The sequence below is a fragment of the Mugil cephalus genome, chromosome 22 (assembly GCF_022458985.1).
Source record: "Mugil cephalus isolate CIBA_MC_2020 chromosome 22, CIBA_Mcephalus_1.1, whole genome shotgun sequence".
NCBI classification, from domain to species: domain Eukaryota; kingdom Metazoa; phylum Chordata; class Actinopteri; order Mugiliformes; family Mugilidae; genus Mugil; species Mugil cephalus.
The window spans coordinates 4,897,126-4,922,162 of NC_061791.1; the positions used below are offsets into that span (position 1 = coordinate 4,897,126).

The 25,037-nt window shown below is 44.8% G+C and overlaps 1 protein-coding gene across 9 annotated transcripts in view; it reads right to left on the reverse strand.

Moving 5' to 3' along the window:
* Window positions 1-18,606, reverse strand: part of ppfia2 (PTPRF interacting protein alpha 2) — a 161,414-nt gene extending 142,808 nt beyond the window's left edge. For 7 of the 9 annotated variants that reach the window (XM_047575236.1, XM_047575235.1, XM_047575232.1 and 4 more), the window contains exons 1-2: window positions 18,189-18,605; window positions 6,574-6,829 (exon numbers count right to left, since the gene is read on the reverse strand). In XM_047575236.1, the coding sequence (XP_047431192.1) occupies window positions 6,574-6,822 (249 nt within the window). In that variant the 5' untranslated portion in view covers window positions 6,823-6,829; window positions 18,189-18,605. Of the gene's footprint in view, window positions 1-6,573; window positions 6,830-18,188 lie in introns of all 9 variants that reach the window. The other 2 variants (XM_047575238.1, XM_047575242.1) reach the window with 2 other exon arrangements.
* Between the last annotated feature and the right edge of the window lie 6,431 nt (window positions 18,607-25,037).

Genomic DNA, 25,037 nt, shown 5'->3' on the forward strand with positions numbered 1-25,037 from the left:
GAAAGAAAGAAAGCAAAGACAAGAAGGATTCACCTCTCCTCCCCTCGCCCCGACAAGCTTAGTCATCTTCCCTTCCACACTCTGCCCTTGTCAGTGAGCCTTGCCACATCCCTCCTCCCTTCCTCCCACTGCCTCTTCGTGAACCGCTCACCCCCGTGGAGGTCCGGAGTGGTACATTCCGTGATTACAAACTCTCCACCAATACTGGCTGAAATTTTTAAGAGGGATGGAGGGACAAAGCGATGCCGCTAGACGGCCAGACGCCTTGATGGATGGCAGTGTCCCGTATGATTAATAACCAGCGGGGCGTTATTGACGTATCGACGGAGAAACCAGAGCTTACTCTTGAGAAAAAAATCCAATAGCACGCTGGTTAATAATCTTTAAATGGAACCATCATTGTTTTGATTCAAAGCATGTTTCTGAACCCCGGCCACTGCTTTGTAGAAAAGATGACGCAACCAGAGACGCTGTGGTAGTCGTGAATGAGCGAACCACAATCAATTGGCTGCTCTGTACGGTGATTTAGAACGTTGGTGTCTGAGCGATCAATTCGCCGGTATCTCATTACCATCTGCTCGGACCAAAAGAGCACCGGGGTCAACACCTTTCAGGATCTGGGGCAGCGCTGCGGGTCCAGAGTGTCCAGTGCACAGGGTTTGAGGTGTGCAGGCTGGTCAGCCGGTCGGTTTGTTGTTGTGCCACAACGCTTTAAGCATCACGTCTGTTGCAAAAATAACAATATGGATGCCTCCGAGAAGACAGACCAGGAGCCCTGTGGGTCGCTGCCGCAAACTAACAGCGGTTCGTTGAGTGTGTGGAAATATTTCACTAAAAATAAGCAATGAAATACAACGAAAGCACTACTGCGGTTCACCCCAAACCCTCTCGACAACAGTCAGCTAACAAATTCACCAAGCGCCGAGAGAATTAAGCTGCAAATCAACTATTTGATGGTGGGTGGATTAGATCGCCCAAGTTTTTAGACGTTTGTACACGGAGAAGGCTTCAGAGAAATACCTACACTATCCCGTCTCCCAACACGTTGTGGAGTACTATTAAATGCTTTTGATGGTGTTGAGTTGCAGCCTGAAGTGGTTTTATTAGTGAAGAAAAAAATGTGAACTGGTGCCACCCCCTATCATGCACATCTGAGCTAAATATAAATAGACACATCAGTGATTCTTTTTAAATGGTGTAGAGGCCGAATCAACCTGGATATAAGGGAGTGATGCGCAAAAGGGTCTTTAAAGGCTAAATTCATCCATTAACGGGATCTAAAGATGGAAGGACTGGAGATGAGATGGTCAGGTGACACCTCCAGACATCTAGCAACCTGTGACGCTTCGCGCCCGTCGCTCAAAATGGCCACGGCCTTAATTTTAATTATGCATAAATTTAAGCATTGATAGAGGAAAAAGCCAGAAAACGTGTTTATTTCTGCTGTAAAGTTTCGGTTTCATGGGGGTTGACTCGTTTCTGGACGCAACCTCAAGTGGCCATTCTATGAACTGTAGTTTTAGCACCTTATGTTTTAGCCCCAGAGGTCAAAGCTTGGTCTTATAACATGCTCCCTAGAAAATATGCTCAACACAGCCGTATTCTTTCCCCGTGTTACATTTAAATGTCAGCTTGGTTTAAATTTGAGTATTTCTGACGACTATTTACGCTCACAAATCACAGAGATCCTCCCCGGTGTAGATCATCTCACGCTCTAAGAAACATCAGCGAGACAGGAGTACAACTCCGATCTGTTTTTGTGGGAGACGAGGAGGAGGATTAGCAGGGGTGGAAGCTAATGCAGAGAACATCAGCAGCAGCGGCAGCCTTCATGAAACCATGTTTGGCAACAGTAAATCGACAGCATGGAGAGAAGGCTCCCGCATCCCCTCTGGGTCTCATTTCTAGTACAGTAACACACAGCTCCGAAGGACACTGCCTGTCTGCCAGCTCGCCCGCCTGTGTCACGATACGAGGGCTCGTCGGGGGGAATGGAGGGGGAGGGGGAGGAGGACGGTCACATGGACGTCCATGGTGCTGCGGGGCTTCGGGCGTCTCTACATGTCTTTCTCTGAACGGGGTCTATCGAGTATTCCTGTTTGCGGAGCAGGCTCAGATTCAGAGAAGACAGTAATTCAAGCCGTGGGGAAACACCAGGCGTTCAGACGACAGGCGGTGCTCCGTGTTTACCAGGGAGGCGGCAGTTTCCGTTAAACCAAATATTTTAGTGTCTTTAAAAGATGAGCATTCCATTTAAATGTGATATAAAATTGAATTTATGACACTTAAAGGAATACTGTTCTCCACCAAGAACAACCAGATATTTAACTCAACATTACGGCAAAAATATGAGCGGCCGGAACACATTCAGCTTAAGAGTCTACGATGAAGAAAGAGATTCCTTGCGTCTTCAGAGGCCCCGCCCACACGCGTCAGGTCACGCTATGGTTGCTACCATTTTCTCTGCACCGCAAAAAAAAAAAAAACAGCTTTCTGAAATGCAAACAGTGGGTGAGGACAGGAGGCACGTCAGGGGCTCTGCTGGATTGTTATGCATGGCAGGGGAGGGATGTGCTGCTGGAGGCGTCGCGCGGGGATGGCGAGCGTCACTCCGATCACTCGAGAGTGTCACGACGAGCGGCGGAGCCGTGACCTCCGATGGAGAGAGGGTGGGGGTGGGTGGATAGAGAAGACGGTGACAGCAGAAACAGAGAGAGGAGGAAAAAGAAGAGGAGGAAAGGAAGGGAAGGGAAGTTTGTGGCGGGCCAACATCTAATCCGGCCAGCGCTCTGGGGCCTCGCAACCAGAGGAGCGATATCAGTAAAGACACATTTACAGCCCTGCCTATCGCTTAAATGAGGCCAAATAAATAAATAAATAAATAAAAATCCCCGCTGCTTCTCTTCCCATTCGTCACCTCCGCGGCTCTGCGATCACACACAAAGTGGAGAAAGACCTGGGAGCCATCTATCGCCGTCGTTAAGAAACCCACTCCGCGGTTATCTGAGCATTGTTGCACACTGCCCGCTCTCCTTAAATCACCCCAATAGGCGTCTATATTAAAGACGTCCCATTACAATGGAAGCGTTCGGATGCAGTGAAATCATTGCGGCGTAATGGAGGGAGAGCAAAGAGATCCATAACACGGCAGCTTCACAAAGGTGAAGGCTGCTCCCGTGAAACAAGCTCGTTTTCAATTGTTAAAAGAAAAGGAAAAAAAAAAAAAAGCAGAGGCTGCACTCTTATCTAGCACGTATTAAACTGTGTCCACTTCACCCACAGCCAAATGTCTCTGTATAATTACCAAGTTCTAACGAACCTTTTTATAAACCATTAGTTGATATCACGCAGGCCAACAGGACGCGGCGAGATTAATTAATAGAACCGTTTGTGCCAGAACGTAGCTGGAAGGATCCCGCTGACATCTAATTTAAGCCAGATGCCAGGAAATGCGCCAGGGCGGCGCGTCGGCTCTTGTCATTATACGGTGACAAGCCATACATCAACACGGAGCTTTACTGCCGACAGACATCAGCGGAATCGTCTGATAATGGAAATGTTATTTCACGTCGGCAGCGCTACATTCCTCCGTCGTTAAAGGGAAGAAGTGGAGATTTGCTCTGAAATACATATTGTTGGGCTTAAGTTTCTATTTAGTGTCTGGTTGGAGGGCGGTCATAATGTTACGCCCGATCGGTGCAGCCCATAGTTACAACCCATTCACGTGAATCTGAAATTAAACATAATTCTCTGGTAATAGCGTATTTATAGCATCTCACATGAGGTGTAAATGGGACAAACCAAATCATTCCAAAAGGCCACGGGCCGAAAAGCAGATCCCGAAACGTTTTGTGCGGCTTCCAAACAGGAAGCAACATTTCAACACTTCAAACGACTTCAAAGTCTCCATGTGCGATCGCAACAAAGCTAACAGCGACGCAGTGTGCGCCCCGGCTCTGTGGAACCAGGCGGATTACCGCGCTATCAGCGGGCACCGCCTGCGAACAAAGCCCCTGCCTCCCCCCCCTCACTCCGCCAACAAACCTCCAGAGTCTCTTGGAAACAGAGAGGGGAAGGCGTGTGACTAGAATTACTGACACACTTTTAGCTAATCTCCACTCACTGTAGGACTTATTACGTAAGACAGTTTTCTTCCCCCCCCCTTAACCAACCAACAAGCCAGTTTGTGGACAGTTTAGGTATGTTTCAGTGATTTAACTTCAAACAAAGGCTTCTATCTCCCTTTCATTTCAAATACTTCACAAACATGGTGCAACCATTCAATGAATGCTTTACCAGCGTTCTCCACAAAATTTCATGGGACCCTGGCAGTCGATTCTACCGTCTTAATAAAAGCCCCTAATTATGATGCTGTCACACCTGTTAAAAAAAAAATAAACGGCATATAAAATAAGAATAAGATGAATAAAAAGTATTTTGTTTTTTTTCAGTTTTTATTGTCTATAGTCAATTCCCACAATAATGCGGATATTGGATGCAAGTTTAAATTAAGTATCCACAAATAAATCCAATTTATAGTAAACAGTTGACTTTCAATCTAACTTTGCTAGCTAGTGCTTATGAAGTTAAGCTAGTTCACGTTGCGTCTGGAACAGTTACATTCGTTTTTTTTACAATCTCTCTTTAAACAACTATGAATCTCCGTGGTGTAAAAGTCAAGAGCATGAAACTTGGGTTTTAAAAGGTGGCGGCAACATAATTTTTTATTAGTGAACAACACAAATAGCTTTGCATGCTACACTAGTGCTGTTTTCTCTGTCAGGTTAAAATACAGAGCACTTGTAAATATACTGTGGTCATGGTGACGGAGGAATAATTGGAAAAATTACTTCCAGACTGGAAATTTGACATGAACATTTCCAAAATGTTGGTACAACTTCTTTAAATATACTATCCTGGAAGGCAGACAAACAGACCCAACCACAATTTTTTTTTTTTTTCTGTGGCAGAAAGTTGGTGTGTTATGGAGTTTGGTTAAGGTTTAGGACTAGGGTTAGGGCTAGAGCTAGGGTTAGGGTTAGGTCTAGATTATCCAATTGCATGCACAATTATTGTGTTTGTTTTCTTTTTCGGTTGACACGCACCCAAAACTGAAAGCCAAATGGAGTGTTGCCAAACTCATATTTTAAAAAGAACTGAGTCTGCCTGCAAGCAAAGACTCGGCTGACGAACGTAAAAGGTCCAAGCGTCCTGACATGACCCCTTTTGCACAAATACAAAAGTGGTTTTATGACTCACATGTGTATTTGAAATGTCACTGCTTCCCTTATCTGCCCCTTCTTTGCGCTGTCTTGTCGCAGGAACGCTGTGCGTTCTTCAGACACTTCGAGCAAAGAAGTTGGAACAAACTCGAGAAAGGAAACCGAGGAGTACGGTAATGCGCTATTAAAGCCCGCTTACTAAAAATTCAAAAGCAAACGCTTTAAATGCATTCTCTCGTGCATGACTTCAGAATAATTGCACTGGAAGACAAAATGCTTGTGCTGTATTAATTGAGGGGAGTCAAGTGATTTATTGTAAATCAAAAGATAATTACTCAGCCTTATGAGGAGTGCTGCTGAGGAAGAATAGAGTTCACATCGCTCACGTTACAAATTACGAGAGAATAAAGCAAAGGAGTCACGTACTACTGCATATGAAACGGAACCCTATAGCAGCCAGGCCACAGTTAAACCAGTTTAAAGTTTTATAGTAGTGGAGAGACTACAAATAAAAACATAAAAACATATTACATGTTTATGTTATTATTTTATTCCATTTTATCTTCTGGAATTTATCCAGAATCTCATTAATTAGTGTGTTAATGCCTAGTTTTCACATTTACAGTTTCAGAAAACTTGCAAAAATAATTGTAAAAGTAAGCGATTAATCAGGAAAGCTTCAGTGTAAAATGTATTCGTTTAAATATTTTGCCATAAATATTGATTTTCAAACAACTGTATGGAAGTTTACAGCGCACATCGTCATTTTTTCCTCAAATTCTGAGCCAGAAATCAGCAGTTTTATTCCTATTTATACTCTTATGCAGTATATTTTGTGCTTTTGTACTCAAGTCAAAGCCAACTATCCTGGTGGCCAAGAGGTTAAGACACGTACAGTATAACTACAGTAGCATACACGCTACAGACCATCACTACATGTCTCAACATCTTCAGATGCAATCCTTTCAAACAGTCAACAAAGCCAGAAGACAGAGACACACGAGTAGGTAGGGGTGGTAAAAATTATCGATATGTCGTATTCTTCTGATACAGTATTGATTTTGAATGTCTTAACATCAATTTTAAAAGAAAAAGTCAAGTTTTGGCCTGAACGCACCTGCACCACAACTTTTTCTGTACAAATGCAATAAACTGGAAATTTTCGATTCAATTTGTCCACTCAGTTATCACTGATGTCATCTGATGTACATTTGTGAATGTTGTATTTTAAGCTGCATTTAAAATTTCTCAGAGACTACATAGAATATTGCAATATATTGCAATAATGTATCGTATCGCGACTCAAGTATCGCGATACGTATCGTATCGTCAACGAGTAGGTGTGTCTTACCTGTGGCAGGGCGGAGCTGAGCTGGCGCTGCAGAGAGTCTCGGTCGTAAATGACATCCTGAAGATGCTGCTGGGCCAGTCCGAGGCTTTCCTGCGTTTCCCTCAGCGTGTCCAGAAGCCGGTCCCTCTCGTCCAGCATGTTGACCATCAGCTGCTCGAAGTGGGAGTCCGGGTCCGAGGAGCTGCTCTGGGAGCCGCGCTGGCTCAGCGCCGTGTCCTCGCTGATGGTCGGCATCACCTCGCACATCATCTTGGCTCTGCCGAGAAGGACGGACATCAGGGATTGGATCTCTTGAAGTTAACATGGAGCACGTTATGTTTCCCACAGATTCACTTATCCTGTCTGCATTAATTCGCTTTTATCGATCGAATATAACGACTCGATGCATTCATCTACAAGTAAATCTCATGCTGCAATTGTATTGCTTATATTATTTCCTCCTTTCGATTCTACTGTTGACTTCTTGGATGAAACTACTCCATAAAACCTTATATATATATATTAAAATTGCAAGAGGCAGCATATTTTCTTCTCAGGCACCGCATACCACTGTATATTATTAGATTCTGAAGGCAGCTCAACGTCATTTAGAGTTCATCACTGTCTGATCTGTGATTGCTTTTGAGAGCAAAGTATATATACACACTGGCTGAATCGGATCTAAACCAAACACATTCACACAGGAAATATTAGTAAATCTGTTCATGCATGCCGCCCACCACGCATGCCTCGTTTGAACATCAGCACACTGCGGTTTGTACGGCTGCATATATGAGAGTGGGCCTGACACAGTTGGAGCCTGGCTCAGCATCACCCCGGCGTTTCAAACCTGCAGAGACGTCTCGGGATGCTGGGCATTCTGCCCTAGATTTCACGCTTGCGCTGGTTAATGGGCCAGCCCGGGATCGAGTTGCATAATACACTGTATCTATGCTATAGTGGATATGTGAAGCCATATTCCCCCCAGGGTCTACAGATCGTGCGAGGAGACCTTGCAACCGACGGGTTGCAACCGCAATAGCAGGAACATCCATTTCCATCAAAACTGACAAACAGCAGCTTCAACAGAATTAAAATATTGAATTTACTTCCAATATTTTGTTAATATTACAAATGTCTAGTCCCAATTACCATTAATTGGACTTTATCACCATCTTCCGAAGATCATTCTGCATTGGGTCCCTAGAGCGATTGTGACTAATAAGCTAATAGCTAACTAAAGCCCGTTAACTAATTTTAAAAATTTCTACACTTAGAAGCATCCATGCATGCAAGTCAATATCTGGAAAACAACAGAGCACAGTGAAGGGAGTTGGTGTCCATTGGTGACAATTTGTAATAGGCGGTTTTATATTATTTTTAGACCCTGCGCAGACCCAGAAATGTAACTACACACTGTGGTGTCAAAGACCAGAAGAGCTGTGATTGGTCCACTTGATAGTGGCATAACGTATTTCCGTTTAAGTATTTCCAGCTGTTTTTCCATCTCCGCAATTTTCAAATTGGTAGTTTTGGATCAAGTCAACATGGTGCACGTCAGAATCAGCTTTATCAGTTTTAATGGCCAAGTATGAGTGCACATGCAAGGAATTTGCCTCCGGTAACTTTGCTCAATGGTACAAGACAAAGCATAAATAAATAAAAGTAAGAAAAAAAATAGGAAACCTGTACAACATAAATTAGACCATCAGAACAAAGAATTGAACAAAGACTGGATTATTGCTATGCAGAAAGTGATCAGCAGCTCCTGGGGCAGCCTGAACTCCCTGACCTCAAGCAGGAAGTACAACCTCTGCTGGGCCTTCTTTCTCACAGAGTCAATGTATGAGGTCCACATCAGGTCCCGTGAGATTGCTTCAAACTGAAGATCGTTGTCTTGCTACTTTGGAGGCAAAATTCTGATAAACTCTTCTTTTGAAAGTTAAATGCTTTTATTGTGAAGCTACAGGAGAATCTGCAATAGTTTCTGGACCAGATAGTTCGGCTGTTATCTGAAGACGTTAGCATTTCTTCTGGTAAAGTCGTCATTGAAATATTTCAAGACATATCTACTTTGAAATAATGCAAACATACATAATCTACTGTGTTAATATTAAAACTGTCTCAGACATTGTTACCCAATATAAGACATTTATTTGACAGAAAATCTTTAAGATTTACAATTTAATATCTGTTTTCCCAGTCCTTTATTGTGAGCCAAAATTAAGTTAATTGAAATGTGTTTGGGCTGTCGTTTAAATGTATTCATCTCCCTTTTCAATCACCTCGCCACAATCTCTGTTGATCAGTGTGCAGCCAACACTGCACAGTACCTTAAATACTAATCATTTGGCTCCGGTCCCAGGCCATAATTACTCAGTGTCTTGACCAATAGGCCAGGTTTATTTCAGCGTCCTGTTGCCCAGACTCGGTCCCCTCTGGGTGGGTTACAATGCCAGGTCTGTGCCTCAGCATGTTCTGGCAGTAAGACGGGGGCTTCCATATCTTACCCCAGGCACCCAGCCAGGCTCCCACCAGTTCACCATTCAGCCGCTATCCGCTCCCGTTTAGACCGGAGAGACGGAGCCTGCATGTTGCTCGGCTGGACGTGCCGCACATGCCAGCCCTCGCTTGGAGAGCGGGCCGGCTGGCGGACGGGGCCGAGAGAACGGTGGAGAATTTAAAGTAGACGGGATTGATTTATTCCCAAGTACGGCTCAGTACATGTTAGTTGCGCGAAGGGAAGAAGGTTTAATTAAAGAAAAACGCGAATCTGGCACCAGATTAGAAAAACTAAAAACCGATGATGCAGATTTTAAAGCGGTTAGTTTACTGACCTAATTTCAGTGTAATTCTAAAATGCGTGTCTGATAATTCGAAGGGGTTAACCTTTCGTATTGCTCGCTGGTATCCGCAACGCACCAGGAAATGTGGCCATGAAATGCCAGGCACATTTTCTTTGTTGTTGAACTGTGTTTTATTTCGCCTTCAAGCTGTGCAGAAAACCAAGGTGTACCGAGGATGTTTTTCTGCTTCACGGCACATACGATCCCCCCTCAGTCCTGTTCCTACACCTTACGCTTTGATCTCGCCGCGGCTGCGTCTTTAAATCATCTCTACTGTCTATGAAAAATCAATAGATGCGGAGGGGGAAAGCGCGCCGACTGATCTGCTTTCGTCTGCGCTCTCGGTTAAAGAAAGGGGCCCTTCCTGAAAACCGACGGCGGATGAGCCGGTGAAACATTCATCTGCTTAACTGTGCCACTATAAAGGTGCGAGGCCAGTGTTATTAGTGAAACACCGATCAGGCGCAACATCAAAACCACTGACAGGAGAAGTAAATAGCATCCTGTGACAATTCAATGTTCTGCTGGGCAACCTTTGGACCTGGCATTTGTGTGGATGTTACTTGTGACATGTAGCACCCACCTAGACCAGACCAGGCACCGTGACCCCACAGCAATGAAACTCCTTGATGGCAGCATCCCCAACAAGATGCAGCCTGACACAGGCACAAAAACGGTTTAAGAACAACTCTTGACCTGGCCTCCAAATTCCCTGACACCCTCAGAAATCCCATGTCCATTCCAACTTGGTCCATGTCCAAGTTACAAACGTTTTGGAGGCACAAGGGAGACCTGCACATTATTAGGATCATAGGTCATAATGTTATGTCAGATCGGTGCAGTATCGTTTTCTTGTGGGAAAATCCTGCTCCACTGCTGCTGCTGCTGCCGCTGCTCTACATTCGTTCGATACTGTAATTGGGGGGCATGTCTGAGCTCCAAGTCATTAGTTTCCCTCCAGTGTGAAGCAGCAGCGATGACAGGTAGGACTTAGTGTGGTCGTCTTGGATAGATAAACATTAATCACCCGCAGCGGGCTGTGTGAAGAACGTGCAGATTGAGAGCTCTCGCCGCCGCCAGCCGGGCTGCGGACGACGTCCCTCGTTAACAGCGACAATATTTCCTCACAACCCCAAAAAGCAAATTGAACCGCTATTAAAATTTCAATTTGGCCTCCGCATAATCCCAAAGCCCGAAACGGAGCGGCTAATGATGGCCGTCCCGCGCCCATTTCCACCGCGCGCCGCGGCGAACGCACGGCGTCCTCGGATTCCGCCACCGCGGCGGGCTGCGGCTCGGCGGAAAACGCATGAATAAGTAAGACTGAAGATGTAAAAACCAGATTAAATTTAAGTGCCTGAATTCGAGACTAAAAGTACGCAGGAGTCAGTGGAGAAAGGAACGGCAACACGCTCAATTGAACGCATTGTGAGCCACGGATGAAATAAGAAGTGAACGCAGACAGACATGCAGGGATCATTGGGCGTTTCTCTCCACGCCATATGCCAATGAATGAATTATTCAAAGAGGTGCGAGCGAGGATTTCTTCCCAATCAGTGCAACAAATCCAGAGACCTTTTTTTTTTTTCCCTGCCTGCCGGGGCCTCATTCAGGCTCAGAGCACCTGGCTTCAGACTCAAGCTGGCAGCAGGAAGTTGCTAAGCGAACTTGAACCCGGCAAGTAGATCGAAGCGACGCTTAGCGCTTAATTAGCATAATGAAATATGACATGGATCCAGTCTATCAGGGCAAACCTTTTATGTCTTTTTATGGAAAATACGAGGGAGCTGGGTTTGTGAAACTTAGGTTTTATCAGTATCTTCACGAACCATGTCCACACAATTAGGGTTTAAACCCACATGCACGTACTTGGGCACGTGGCGTTCGTAGCTTTCTTGCATGAGGCCGGAGGGTTAAAGGAACTAAAAACGTAACTGAGACCGGTTGTTGTCTGCGCTTTCATCCTGGTTTAAAACCCTCAAAGACGAGGCAAATTAGTCAACGGTCATATGAACGGCAACTTCTGTGTTATTTCTGCATGCAAGAAACTGCTCCACACTGCTGCAATATAGTGCCAACATATTAAGAGTCAACACTGGAAAAAAGAGGTGAGTAGGAGCAGCAGAGCAAAATCTAAAGCCTAAAATGCTGAACTTAATGCACAAAAAATGTTGTACGTATTCACTCAACACAAAATGTTCCACGGTTTAAGCCCCACCCCCAAAAGTTCCTGTGTTTTAGAAGTACTAGTGACCTAAGCAACGCCCAGGGGAGGAAATACTCATTTAACCTGTATTGTTTATTTTAGATGTACTTCTGTCACGAGGGGTAAATAATTGCGTATGTATGTATTCAAACTCTGGTCCCTAGAGTGGAAGTGTATGAAATACCTCCAAAGGTTTCTAGACCCTGGGGATTAGCTCCTGCCTCAGAAACACAGCTGTTGGAGGCAAGATGAGATAATTGTTAAAGGAAAATTGCTGGAAAGTCTATTCCGTTTAGTTTTTTTTTTAAAAAAAAAAAAAGCAGAATAGAGAACAATACTCTCACTTCTGCACCTGGCCAACGCTCCGCATGAAGCACTTGTCGGATTTTCAGATGGTTACGGAAACTCTCGTACAACAACACTCCGCTGCGCACAGTAAGAAGCGTGGGTTTAGATAATGACGAGCACTTTATTTGAAGTATACTAACCGTGACAGCCAAATCACATCGCTGCCACGCACAAAACTCACACTGGCATAATTCGTATCCCCTCCTGTCGTTTCGCAGAATCCTCCAACAAAGTTGCGGCAGCATATTTGTCGTGTGCCTCTCAACCCATTTGCTGGTAAAAATGATAGTAGAAATTGCTCTTATCTGTATCCTTCTCCTCACCTGGGGCAGCATCGTGTCAGTTTATTATCTGTGCTTTGAAAATGGCGACGTGAATAAAAGGTATTCGAGCTACTGTATCTATACGGGCGAGATGTACATTTTGCAACTTATGCAACGCAATTTTAGCAATTTTAGCAAGGACCAATCAGCGAGCTGCAGCTAATTTCCTGAATGTCTTGAGTTAATCTCTTCAATGGGAACAATTGGGTGAGTAGATAAGGAGCAAAACACAACGCGGCAGCATGTTCCTGAGCTGTATATACATCCGAGTGAGGCGTGTTCAGCACTATTCACCACCTGGGAAACATAAAGGGACATGCGGAGCGCGAACGCGTGCAGAAGACGGCGAGGACCGAACACTGTGGCTTTGGAGATAAGCCGAATGCTCGATGAGAGACTCGAATAAAAGCAGCATTTAATAGCTAAAAGTGTTTTGAAAAGCCTTGTTATCATCAAGCAGGGAATTAATAAAGCTTGAAATCATTAAGCGACGAGACGGTCGTTTAGAAACGCGGGAAACAAAATAAAGTCGACCCATCGCGGAGAAAAATTTCACAAAACGAGAGATCAACTCTTCGCGCGTTTCACACGGCCGAATTGTTTCTGATGATGATGCACGTCGCTCGCCATCGCTCCCGAAAGCAGCAGCCAGATTACGTGCGTCGCTCTACGGCCGCCGGGGGAGCTGACCGGTGGGAAATTCTACTTTTAAATAACGTCTGCCTTTGATTTCTTGGCGCGCAGCTGAGCACAAAGTGCATCCGCGGGCTGCATTGATGAGGTCAGGGGGTAATGGGAAAGCTGTTGCACGCCGCCTCTTTCCCCACTCCGTCACCCGCAGCAGGACGACAGGTGGGAAAAGCATGACGGGGCGTTTTTTTTATTTATTTTATTTGTGAATGGAGCCGGCCAGATTGCAGGGCGCACTCATAGCGCTGAGAAATCTCATTCATGTGGCACCCCGCGTCTGAAGGGGCTTCTGACAACCAAGAGACAGCCTGCCAGGAAAACAACAATACGAGTCTGTTCAATTTAATCACTGCCACGGGACTGTACAATAGCGCTCAAGCAGTTGTTTGAGGGGTGGATGCAGAATACTATTAACTCATCTGAGGCGGTGCGAGCTGGTCCATGACCTGATGCAGCAACTACGCATTAAAGCTTGTTGCATATTAAAACTGGGCAATATGATCAAAAGTGCATATCACCATATATTTTCCCATGCATAACCTTGTGTTTGCAACATTTTCTACTGGTTGAGAGAAGAATAAATGCAGTAGACTGACTAAGGATGGACTATTTTACTGTGATGATGAGTAAATATTATAGAATAATTCCACACTTGACATAAAACAGGTTTGCATGGCCCCGTGTTAGCACTGCCTGCAGATGTGGAAATCTGGGGTCAGAAAAAGAATTAAATGTTATCAAGATGAAGTGAAGAAACAGGGACATGTTTATTCATATTTAAATATATTTAAGCTGCTATGTCTGTAACGTAAATAGCAGTGCGCCAGGTAGCGTAAATTACAGTAACTGTGCACAACATGTGCACAACATTTTTTTTTCATTCATAAAAAGCTAAAATTGAGGGGCACTTTCGTGGACAGCTTTAGCTGCTGGACAGGTCATCCAAAACAGGGGCTGTCCCCAGAAATTGGTGACATCTGGTCACCCTAAAAAAAACCCAAAGACACCTTTATTTTGGCACGAATCTTATCCTTCTGCCACTTAATTTTTCAGACCTTTCCATCTTCACCGCGCCTCACAGTGACACAGCTGCACCATGCGTGTTTAGGAGCACTACATTGAAAACGGTCCGGTCTGAAACAGAGTCTCGTGGTGCAGCGTTCCGAACACTGTGTAATCAAATACAGTGGTATGTTAAAAATTTATATTTATTAATTGTAAAGTAAAAAAATACCGGTATTCATTCAGCACATGCCTGCACACAGTATCACGATCTCTACTGAGGAGAGGTTAGCGGTCATGCTGCCAACTGAATCTTTGAACTGAGTCTTTTACCCATTTTGCCAAGTCTGCACAGATATCAGAGAGAAATGCAGTTTCATTCTGTCTGCATTTGAGCTGTATGTATTGCAAAACATTCTGCACTTCCGATTTCTGGCCAATCACAGAATACTTGCCAGACAACCCATAATAAAAAAAAGTGCGTCGAAAACAAGTTGCAGAAACTCAGACAAGGAACAGTCTTAAGCATCCATAGCTACAATGTCATGTGACCAGGGCTACTACTGATGACATTGCTGCTGTTTCTATTTGATGTGCGAGCACAAGTTGTGAATGATTCAGTTAATGTATTTATTCAATTACACATATGGCTGCAGCACACAACTTCCCATGCAACCTGGAATATATTATATCATCACTATATTATTGGTGGGTAGAGTAGGCAACTGATCATGTGGGTTATCAGAAAACTGTTAGTCAACAAACTAACTCAAGAAGGAAGGTTTAACATGAGATATCATACAGAAAGGTAAGCCTCTAATATAAACCAAATCCAATTTGGCTGTCCTGTGAAACATGTCAAACTGAAACAATTTCCTTTTTTCATGTTAGTAGCCCACGGTGATACATAACATTGTACAAAATCAGTATCTGTCAGCTCACTCTTCACTGAAGCCGCAAGATTTTTACACCGACTGAAATAGTGTGGTAGGTGTAGAAAGAGACCTCACTGTCAGGTCAAAGGCCTTTGGGGTCTTGGAGGTGGAGTGTGATCTGACCACTGAATCTGCTTTCCCATGGGATCTAGTACAAACTTGACCCCGTACCTTGTATAGAATGAGAAGGACGCAACAAGAAAATCCTTCACCAGTGTGCAACCTGGTGACGGTGTGCTTGCAAAACAGAGATGAGCCCTGACGGAAAATCAGATCAGCTCTTCAATATTCACACCTTTGTTTTCTTGGCAAACAAATCTGGTGCTTTTCTTTACAGATTAACCTCCTTGCCCTCCTACTTATGCAAGAACCAAATCTCAACGCAAGCTAGATACACTGTCTCTCTTCAACCAGGAAGGGAAAGGGAAACAGCATAGTGGTAATTCATACTTCTTCCCCTCCCTCAACTGCTGCAATCTTGACTTTATTACCTGAACCCTTTCTTGGATGCTTTCAGGGTTCTTTTTCTTTCTTCCTGAGCACCAGAGAATTCAAAGAACCTGGGTTACATTCATAACTACCACTCCAGCACCTCCCCCTTAGCGTCTGCAGCCTAGCCCGTCTTCATCTTTGGCAAACAATCATACCGACGTGTCAACGTGAGAATGACACCACAGACGGCAGGCTTCAGTCTCCAGACGGATTTATGCGGCATTGATTAGCTTAATCGGGATCATAAGAGCTTATTTGTTGAGGGCTTTATTTTAGCAGACGTGCATTTAAATGCATTAAAAAAAAACACACATTGTCTCTTCCCACACTCTCACCTGGAGGCATTCATTTCTTTTCTGTGTGTTTAGTGTTAACACCCTGAGATTTTTTTATTTTTTTTTCAAAGGGTTTTGTGAACCTGAAGTTAAAGGAGCGCGTAATACTTCAACCACTTCAACTGATCTGAAACCTTGGGAAGCTGGAGGTCCAAAGATTTTACAGGAGAGCAGCAGATGTAGATAGTAAAACATTTTTTTTTAGATTTTCTACATGACTTGTAATATTTTTAGATTTATCTAGTAGCAGTCTGGGAAAACAGATACTCTCAGAACGCTAATCCTGCTATATGCGTAGTACGCTCGCAGAAAACTGATCTACTGTTAAATTAACAATCGCTTTCAATGCAAAGTAATGTACATATGGCCGTTATGTATTAGAAGATGCAGGGAAGAAAACTCTTCGGATGCGAACCCAGTTAGGGGAGTTAGATGGTGAGTCAGCCACAACATTAAAACCACTGACAAGTTGCACGTCATTTACAAATACAAGAAAAGGAATGCCAATAATCTGACCGTTCTCTAACAGACCAACATCTTTTCCACGTGACCTATTTGTTTAGTTTAATCCAGGAGGTGACTTTTATTTTTTTGGCCGGGCCGTATAGGAGCAGGATAAGCAGCCGTTCAGGTGGGCACCTCATAACATCACCTTAAACACTGACTGACTATAATGTGAGCGGTGTCCATAAAGACAGGAGGAGGAGGAGGAGGAGGAGGAGAAGCGGCTCATTTCCGATAAAGTCATATCTACTTTCACTACGGAGGGAAGCCACAATCTAACAGCCGCTGCTTTGTCTCCTCGAACGCTCCAAATCAGAGCCTGCTAAATAATGCATAAAGCGCACACAATACAACAAAAAAAAAAAAAAAAAAACACATTCTGCTGTATTCTGCAGTCACTGATGTTCTCACGTGAGGGCTGATACACTGAGCAGCAAAATGTGAATGAGATGGGACCGGAGAGGATGGGCACGGGGGTGTAGAGTTACATCCAGCCTGCTGCCATTAGGGGAGGCGGGAAAGGAAGAGGAGGCCGAGCATCAAGTGTGTGTGTGTGTGTACATCTGTGTCTGTGTGCGTCTTCCATTTGTCTTTGAGTGCACTTTACCTCTACCTGTGTGTGTGTGCGTCCGGGAGGGTGAAGCCACGTTTGGGGGATGAGGGAGAGAGGCCGAAAATAAGCGAGCGTGCACATGAAAAGGACGAGAGGACGGGCAGCGTAGCCTTTAACATCGCCCACAATCCCCTGCAGCAAGGTCACGCAAACTGGTGGATCGATGGAGATTGAATAATGGGGGCGGAACAAGAAAGCGGGGAGAAGCTCAAGTTGGGCCCGATTTGAACCGTCAACACTTCAGATGCACATTTAACCCCCTGCCCCCATGATTACACATTTTTAAAAGATGCCACCCCTTAAATTAAAATCAAACCAAGCCTCCATGGACACAGGAGCTCCTGCCACAGGTAGCCACTTCTCTGCTCGACACCTCCGGGCCAACGAGAGCTCCGGCCGATCACACACCGGGAGTCACATCCGTGTGGCCGAGGTTACATTAGAGAGCCCTGCCTCACGCGCGCCCGCACAACTTGGGCCAATCCAAACACGATCCTTTCCTCTGTCATGGCCGGCGAATGCTTAATATTAATTTGCAGCACCGGAGGGGTTGGCCACAGCTTTCGCCTGCAGCCAATAACCCACTGACAGCAAGCCAGCCGGCTCCTGCATGTGTATTTTCATTCATTCAATTAAAGAGTGAGGAGAGGGGGGGGGTGAATTAGAAGAAGTGTGCGCGGAGAAACAGGTAGATGGATGAGTCTGTTTCAGGCTCCTATAATAGCTGCTAATAATGCTGTTAAGAGGAGGGGCAGCTGTTCCCTCTGTGACAGCCCCTCTCTTTTTTTAACTGTTAGTAATCACACACACACACAGACACAAACACAGACACACACATACATGCAGAGGCGGCCTGACTGCGGCGCCGACCGCGTCTTCCCAACGCAACTCGTCCTCATTCTCTGAAATGATAATTGGGGGAGAATCCTTGGCTATTGTCTCAAGTGCATTACATCATGCCAGCCTCTCAGTCTGCACCCCCACCTCCCCCTCCCCTCCCCTCCTCCCCGTCAACTCTCTCCTCCGTCTCTCCGCTGTGACAGCAGGCTATTTATTTATTTTTATGTGGGTTTTTTTTTATTCCTCTTCCTCCCTTCCCCTCTCCTCCTGCAGAGCCTGACAATGTCAACCACGCGAAAACGCACATCCATCACCCATCCATGGCGCCGACAGCCACCCGCGTCCAACCCCCCCCCCCCCCCCCCCCCCCCCCCCCTTAGCTCCCGCTCCAATAACACCCCAAGAGTTGGGAGATGCGAGGAGCGAATATCACCTTGAGCCCGCAGGAACGGGGCAATGTAGGTCACGGCGATACCGGCGCGGCAACAGCGTGCGTACTCACATTTTATTCCCCTACTATCATCCAGCGGAGGGCTGCTCTGCGTGGCAAGCGGGGAGAGGGGAGGGAGGGAGGGAGGGGGGGATCAGTGGCAACCGCAGTCTCCGCAAGGCTCGCACACCATCCAGCGGAGGACGGTCCTAGGAGGCTTCTTCCTCTTCCTCTTCAGCGGGGCGAACGGCCGGCGACGCCGAGGGTCCGACGGAGGTGGAGGTGGAGGCGCGGCCGGTCCCCGCCGCTGGCATGGTGCGCGGAAAACAAAGGAGCAGCAGCAGCAGCAGGAACGGTCCCCAAATTAGCCGCGTCTGGTGATGACATTTGATTTCCGGGAGGGGGGGGGTGTGGTGAGGCGGGAGGAGGTGTGCGTGTGTGTGTGTGGGGAGTGGGGGGACACACACACAGACACACACACGCGCGCTCGCACCGGTTGAGAAATTACCGCACGCTCCAAATTCTGCTGCGATAAGCGGAGCTGGAAAAGACCATTGTCGGAGCTGGCGGAGGGGAGGGCGTGCGGAGTCTTAAAGTTGCAGCTATCCCTCCTCTCTGGCCATAAAACAATAATTACGGCAACGGGGAAATCATATTAAAAATATATATATATACGCGCTTGAAACTTTTATCCAAATTTCGATAATAACTTGCGCTGCGAGTGGTTAAAATGCGAAGAACGGAGGAAAAACACAGTGAGCGTGTTCCCAAAAAAACGCCAAAAAAAAAGCACTTTTACTAAATAAAAACTATTTTTTTTTCACATGCACGAATCACAAAGGTCGATAAGCATTCAGCAGAACCCCTCTTTCCCCTCTCCTCTCCAGAGTTGAGCGAAGCAGCTCAACACCTGCTCACCTTCCACCGCCGCGCACATGGTCTCTGCCAGGTCCCGGACGCTGGGAACTCGCGGGAAAAAAATGCATTTATTTAGTGTATAATTTATTTATTTTTTTCGAGAATGTTCAACTTTAAATAAGATTTCTTTACAACATGTAATGTTAGCGCTACAGTCTTAAACTTTTACACCGTGGATGCAGTGACCTTGACCCAGCGAGCTTAAGAAAATTGGTTTGTTTTGCCCCAGTAACCTGAGAGTATAAATAAAATAAAATGTATACCTGGTTAGAACAGCTGAGTTGTGTTGGATAGACTTTAGTGGTGTAATATGCCGGCCTTCCAATTCATTTATTGTTCAGTTTTTCATGCTTTGTTTTCCGATAAATAAACAGATCAGCCATAACATTAAAACCACAGAAAGGAGAAGTAAATAACATTGAGAATCTTGTGGCAATTAAATGTTCTGCTGAGAAACTTCTGGACAGCGAGGAGGCAGAAGATGTTGACCTGGCCTCCAAATTATTAGCTTAATTCCCAAACTGATCAAGTATCTGATCCGTGAGATGATCCAGAGAGGCCCCTCCCCTCAACCCTTAGGACCCCCTCACAAGGCCCAGGTCCATTCTCTAATGAGTTACAACCGTTTTTGAGGCACAAGGAAGACCTACACAATTTTAGCTTTTAGCTTATACATTTGTGCTTTTCCTTCTAACTGCCTGAACATGGGAAATCGTAGAACCTTGGTTACATTAGTAACCTCCACTTCTCCACCATGCTGATTACTTGTGGGTGCAACCCCCAGGCTTCCACACGGGTGTATGTTTTAGTTGAGAACAAAACCTGTCAGTCATTCTTCTAAGCGTCCCACTTATTGATTTATTTACGCTTACATTTACATGATCGTCCCACGCATGCACACGGAGGCTCCGGTCCAGGGGAGCAAACACAAAGAATCAATGAAATGATAATACATTCAAAACTCCCATTTTCATAAATAAGTCATAAAGCATTTAGCACCCAAGGCCACATTCCTTCAGCGACTCATGGGAGCCGCTAAAGGACAGAATGTTTATCAAAATAAAAGAATAAACGCGATTTACAATTCAAATATCTGCATTATCCTTTAATTGTCTGTTTGGAGTTTGGAGAGAGGAGTCTGTCGTGCACGACCAAGACGATCGCTGACAAATGGCTTCACGGCACCGCTCCATCATTTTTTTACTTTCTAACTGCGAGCAATAAAACACTGAAATGATGCCAGTCGGCGAGTCTATATCTTGTCCTTTAAAAATCAATTTCCTCCCCGGAACTTTTGCAGGTTTTCTCTCGACTGGAAACCCGTTCGAATGCTGACAAGCACGGGCCTTAAAGCAATCAATACGGGGAAACACAAATTAAATGAAGGAACGAACGCTGAGGTCTCCTTCTTCCTCGCGCTCCATTATTCAGTGGATCGGGAGAGGTCCGACCAAAGACGAGCGCTCTAATGGTTACAGTATTAACCAGCGTCAGTGCTCGTGCCTCCGCGGGAGTGTGCCCGCTGAAAGAATAACACCATTTTCTGCTCATCAAATATTGAAGAACTTGAAGAAGTTGTGCCACCGAGTGTCGCCGAGGCCAGTGTTATCTGATTTATAAAGTGGAGGGAACAGGGCAGAAATGCTACGGCCAAATCAGTCGTGCACTGCAAGGATTCGGGAGCCATTAGGGTTTAGAAAGCGCTTAACCAGTGCAGCAGTATAGAAATAGTCCGATACATGTGAAAGGAGCTAAACTACAAACATTTTACAGCAAAATACAGTTACAGTGCTGAAGTATATGTTCTAGTTTGGTCCAGTTGGTTGATTTTTTATTATTATTATTAAACAGGACTGGTCTGTAAGAATCTCAGTCACCCAAGTCAAATCCAAATAAAAGGCAAAACGAGTTAATTTCCTTGAAACCCAGTCGTTTAGAACCAAAGAAACTTGTCTCAGACAAGTCCAGTAGCCCTTGTTTCACCTTTGTTGTAGATTTACAACAAGCCACAAAAGACCACACACTTCAGGGCAAGCACCAGCTTCAGGGTGTACCCTGCCTCTCACCCAGTGACAGCTACCATAGGGCCCCAGATAGACCCCCACCCCTGAGACCCTCCACAGGACAAGAAGTTACAGAAAATGAATGAACCATGTGAGAACTTTAGAAGAAACCTTATAGAACTTTCTTGGTTCACATAGGGATCTGAAATGTGGCTCGGAATTCATATAAATACAACATTGTGAACATCAGCGCTGTCAAATAAACGCGGTACGAAGTACAATAAGAAATGAGGAATGTGCCAGAAAAGCACAGCCGGCTGTAAACTGTGTGAATTTATCATACTTTCCGTTGCCGACCGAAACGGGCCTTAAATGAGAGTTAGGTGTTCGCTAAACGTTAATTTGTCAGGTTTGTAAACCACAAACAGATTCCAGTCTAAACAAGCGATGCCTCTAATTCTAAAGAGAATGAGAGTGTCATCTTGTCAAAATGAATAAACTAAACCGAAGCAACAGTGGTCACGGTAGCTGGTTCGGTTTATCAGTTAATTCAATTACCGTGGTTGACGTTGCTCTAATTTAGTGTTTTAATCCGTCTTCATACCGACTCACCGCTGCACACACAACAGGAGACTGTGAGACTGAGAACGTTTCTTTTCGTATATTGAAGTAAAGCGTCTGGGTCTATGTTCTTTCTATTGCAATTGTCATTTTTTTCTGATTATACATTGACAGCTCTCTTTTTGAGTGAGCCATTAACATCCATACGCTATCCTAAGAGCAATGCCTCTGTCCATGGTGCTGAATCCGTGTGCTTGTGTATGATGGTGTATGACGAGCTACGCTGCAGCCCTCTCCGTAGGCTGGGTTTAAACGATGGCACTTTCGCGCAACTAATCCAAACCAGTTGTTTTTACGTTGTCGAGATAATTACCGAGATCTTTAATCTTGTCTCGTGGAAAACAACTGAGACGTGACAACGAACGGCTCCTGCATTCCCGGGGAACAAAACGTCCATTTTGGAGGGCAAGTCTCTCGGCTGTTTGTCACCGCCTTGAATGTTTAATTACCATAAATTATGCACAGATTTGTCTTTCACTTCATTCACCTGAGTAAATGTTGTAAGATGCTTTTAGTTTTACTGTCTCCCTGTTATGGAGGACAAAAACTCCCACGTTCTGTGTTAAATTGTGCCAAGGGGTCAACTAGGATGGATCAAAATTAACATCTATATTTAATTTTAATATTATTTTGGGTGAATTTAATGGTTTAGCAGTGTATTTATTCTGTCATTTATATATTTTTGTGCTCAAATTAGCAAAACGAACCAAGCTAGATGGTACAGTTTAGTGTACTTCTTGCTCTTTGTAGCAGGACATTGCTAATTTTTGTTTTAGGAGATTTGGGAGTTTAAAACTGATGCTTTGTTTAGTTTCATGGTGATTATGCGTGGATGAACACTGACCGTGGCCTTGTGACTATCAGAACGACATCCAGTCGCCTGTTTATGATGCAACTGACGGCTCACGCGGCACCCCTTCGCCCGCTATGCTCCCCTACCATGTGGCCGCCGTGCTACTACGGTGTCATATCACTCAGTCGTTCCATATTCATTGCATGAATCGCTGGAATGCGGCCATGCAATAAAAAAAAACAAAAAAATAATTAAAACCAATCTCATATCTGAACATCCTGAAGCCGGAAAGCCGCACACATTGATTGATTTGTCTCGGAGACAGTCACAATGCCTAAAACCCAGGATTCGGTTCCCTCGCTGTCAATGGGAATGATGCTAAAACATGCGCCGGTTAAGAGGCAATGATCAAGGCGATAAAGGAATCAAGAGGAAGCTATAAAAAGAGGCCTATAAAAAGCAAAAAAAAAAAAAAGACCTGTGACGCTGCTCAAATCTAATCCTCCTCCTCATAGCTTGACACGCTTAATGTGCGAGTGTCATTAAGGCGAGTCGCACCCCTCCCCTGCTTCCCTCCCCCTCTGTGATGCAAATGGACCTCGTTTTGTGCATGCAAATCTTCTCACATCCAAATCTCGATGATCTCAAAGGCCGAGCAGCCGAGGTCCTCGCAGCCAATTAAAAGGGCGCACACAGGCACACACACACACAAATATTTGTCCAGGATGATGGAAGGACTTTGTGCTCTGGTTAATATTAATGAGCAAACTTCACGACAGTCGCCCCTGCCGATGATGAGAGATGCGAGAAAGATCGGAGGGAGAAACGCCAGAGTGCTGTTTCGCAGAAGATCACAGCAAATGTGTTTCGAGCAGCCCTGGCACGACTTTGTTTTCTGCCGTCATCCCTCTTTGAAAGCGTCTATTCTTTCTCCTTCGGGGGCTAAAACTGCTTCTTATGATTTAAACAAAAAAAAAGAAAAAACGAAATAAATAAATAAACCCCCACACCAACATATATCAGTTGCGGCCTGTACAAAGCCCGAGCTGCCGGAGGTCTGCTATCTCCGTGACATTCTTGAACCTCGGTTTTCTCGGCCCCCGTCTGGAATCGTAAATGAAGCGAGCTCTCGCTGCCTGATAACGCTGATAGCAGATATGAGCTCGAGCCGGGGCCCGAGATGCATTAGAGAGACAGCGGCGAGAGGGATTACAGGTGTCCGGGATCCTGTAAATCTCTCTATCTGCCGGGCCCACGGCCGGAGAAAGCGATGTTTGCCGCGCCCCTAAACGCGCGTCTCCTCTGTCTGTCAGCGTGACGGAAAGCGCAGCGTGTCCCCCAATATTTGACCACGCTGATGTTCTCGTTGTGAAAGGCTGAACGCGTCACACTCGCTTAACTGTCGAATGTCTTCTTATCCCTAAACCAGACCGATAGACGTCTTCAGCTGTCTGACCACGGATCTGAAATGCATCGATATTCTTAATGAATTAATCAACTAATTCTGAACCGCGTAATGAAAAGGGGATAGTTTGGTATGTTTGCCACCTTTTTGTCCAAGAGCAAAACCACAGGAAATGAACTCTTCCTCAGGTTAGTGGGATGTCAGGTCATGTTTTGCATAAAATTCCACATTTCCGGGACGCTCTTCAAAATGAATCTCTAAGTTTAAAACGAAAGAAACACTGTTCACTAAACCAACTTAAATTAGCTTAAATTTAAGGTGCTGCGTTGCTGCAGTGCAGAGCTTCGCAGATGTCTCCTACTTCTAAATGTCCCTCAAAAACATGAGCAACAACCGGCACAATCGCATTTGTTTTTCAGGCTAAGGACCCCCCAAACTAATTTTATTTTATTATTATTATTGTTTTGCATTCAATATTAAGCTATCCCTTATCCCTTTGCTAAAATATGTTGGATTCATTAATGTACATTTAAAGAAATTTAAATTTGTGGGGGGAACTTAAAAATATATATATATATAAAAAATGTCTAATCAACCAAAGATTTTGCGACCTCCCTGCAGTACCTCCGCGGACCCTCTAGGGGTCGCAGACCCCCTGTTGAAGACCTCTGCTCTAACCCCTTCTATGTTGCCATTGTCATGTCCTTTTTCCTGGTGCATTCGTCTTCTGTTTATGTTCTTGTTGTGGTCGTTGGTCTTTCCAAGAAGAAGATGTAGACGTGTTGGTGGACTGCATGCAAGTATGTATGAGTAGCTTCTTTAATGCTCAGATCATTGGGCACCAACACAGTAAATAAATAAATTGTGCTTCAGTCTAGTCAAAGTTCAAGATTCAAAGAAGTGTTGATAGTCACACATGCATGTTTTTACGTGTTTGGTTTTGGTTTAGCACAACAAAACTAATCCCTCTCTGCCCTCTGTCTGGTATATTCTCATTCCTTTCAAACATCCCCAATAATTCTTCATATTAAAACCCACCCTTGGGGAATGAGTTATTAAAATGTGTCTATTTTTGTTGATGTGCTGTAAAATCACACACTTTCAAACATATATGTCGGACACTGAAGCATGTTCTCCGTCCATCCTTCCATCCATCTCCCACACAAACAATGACGTCTCAC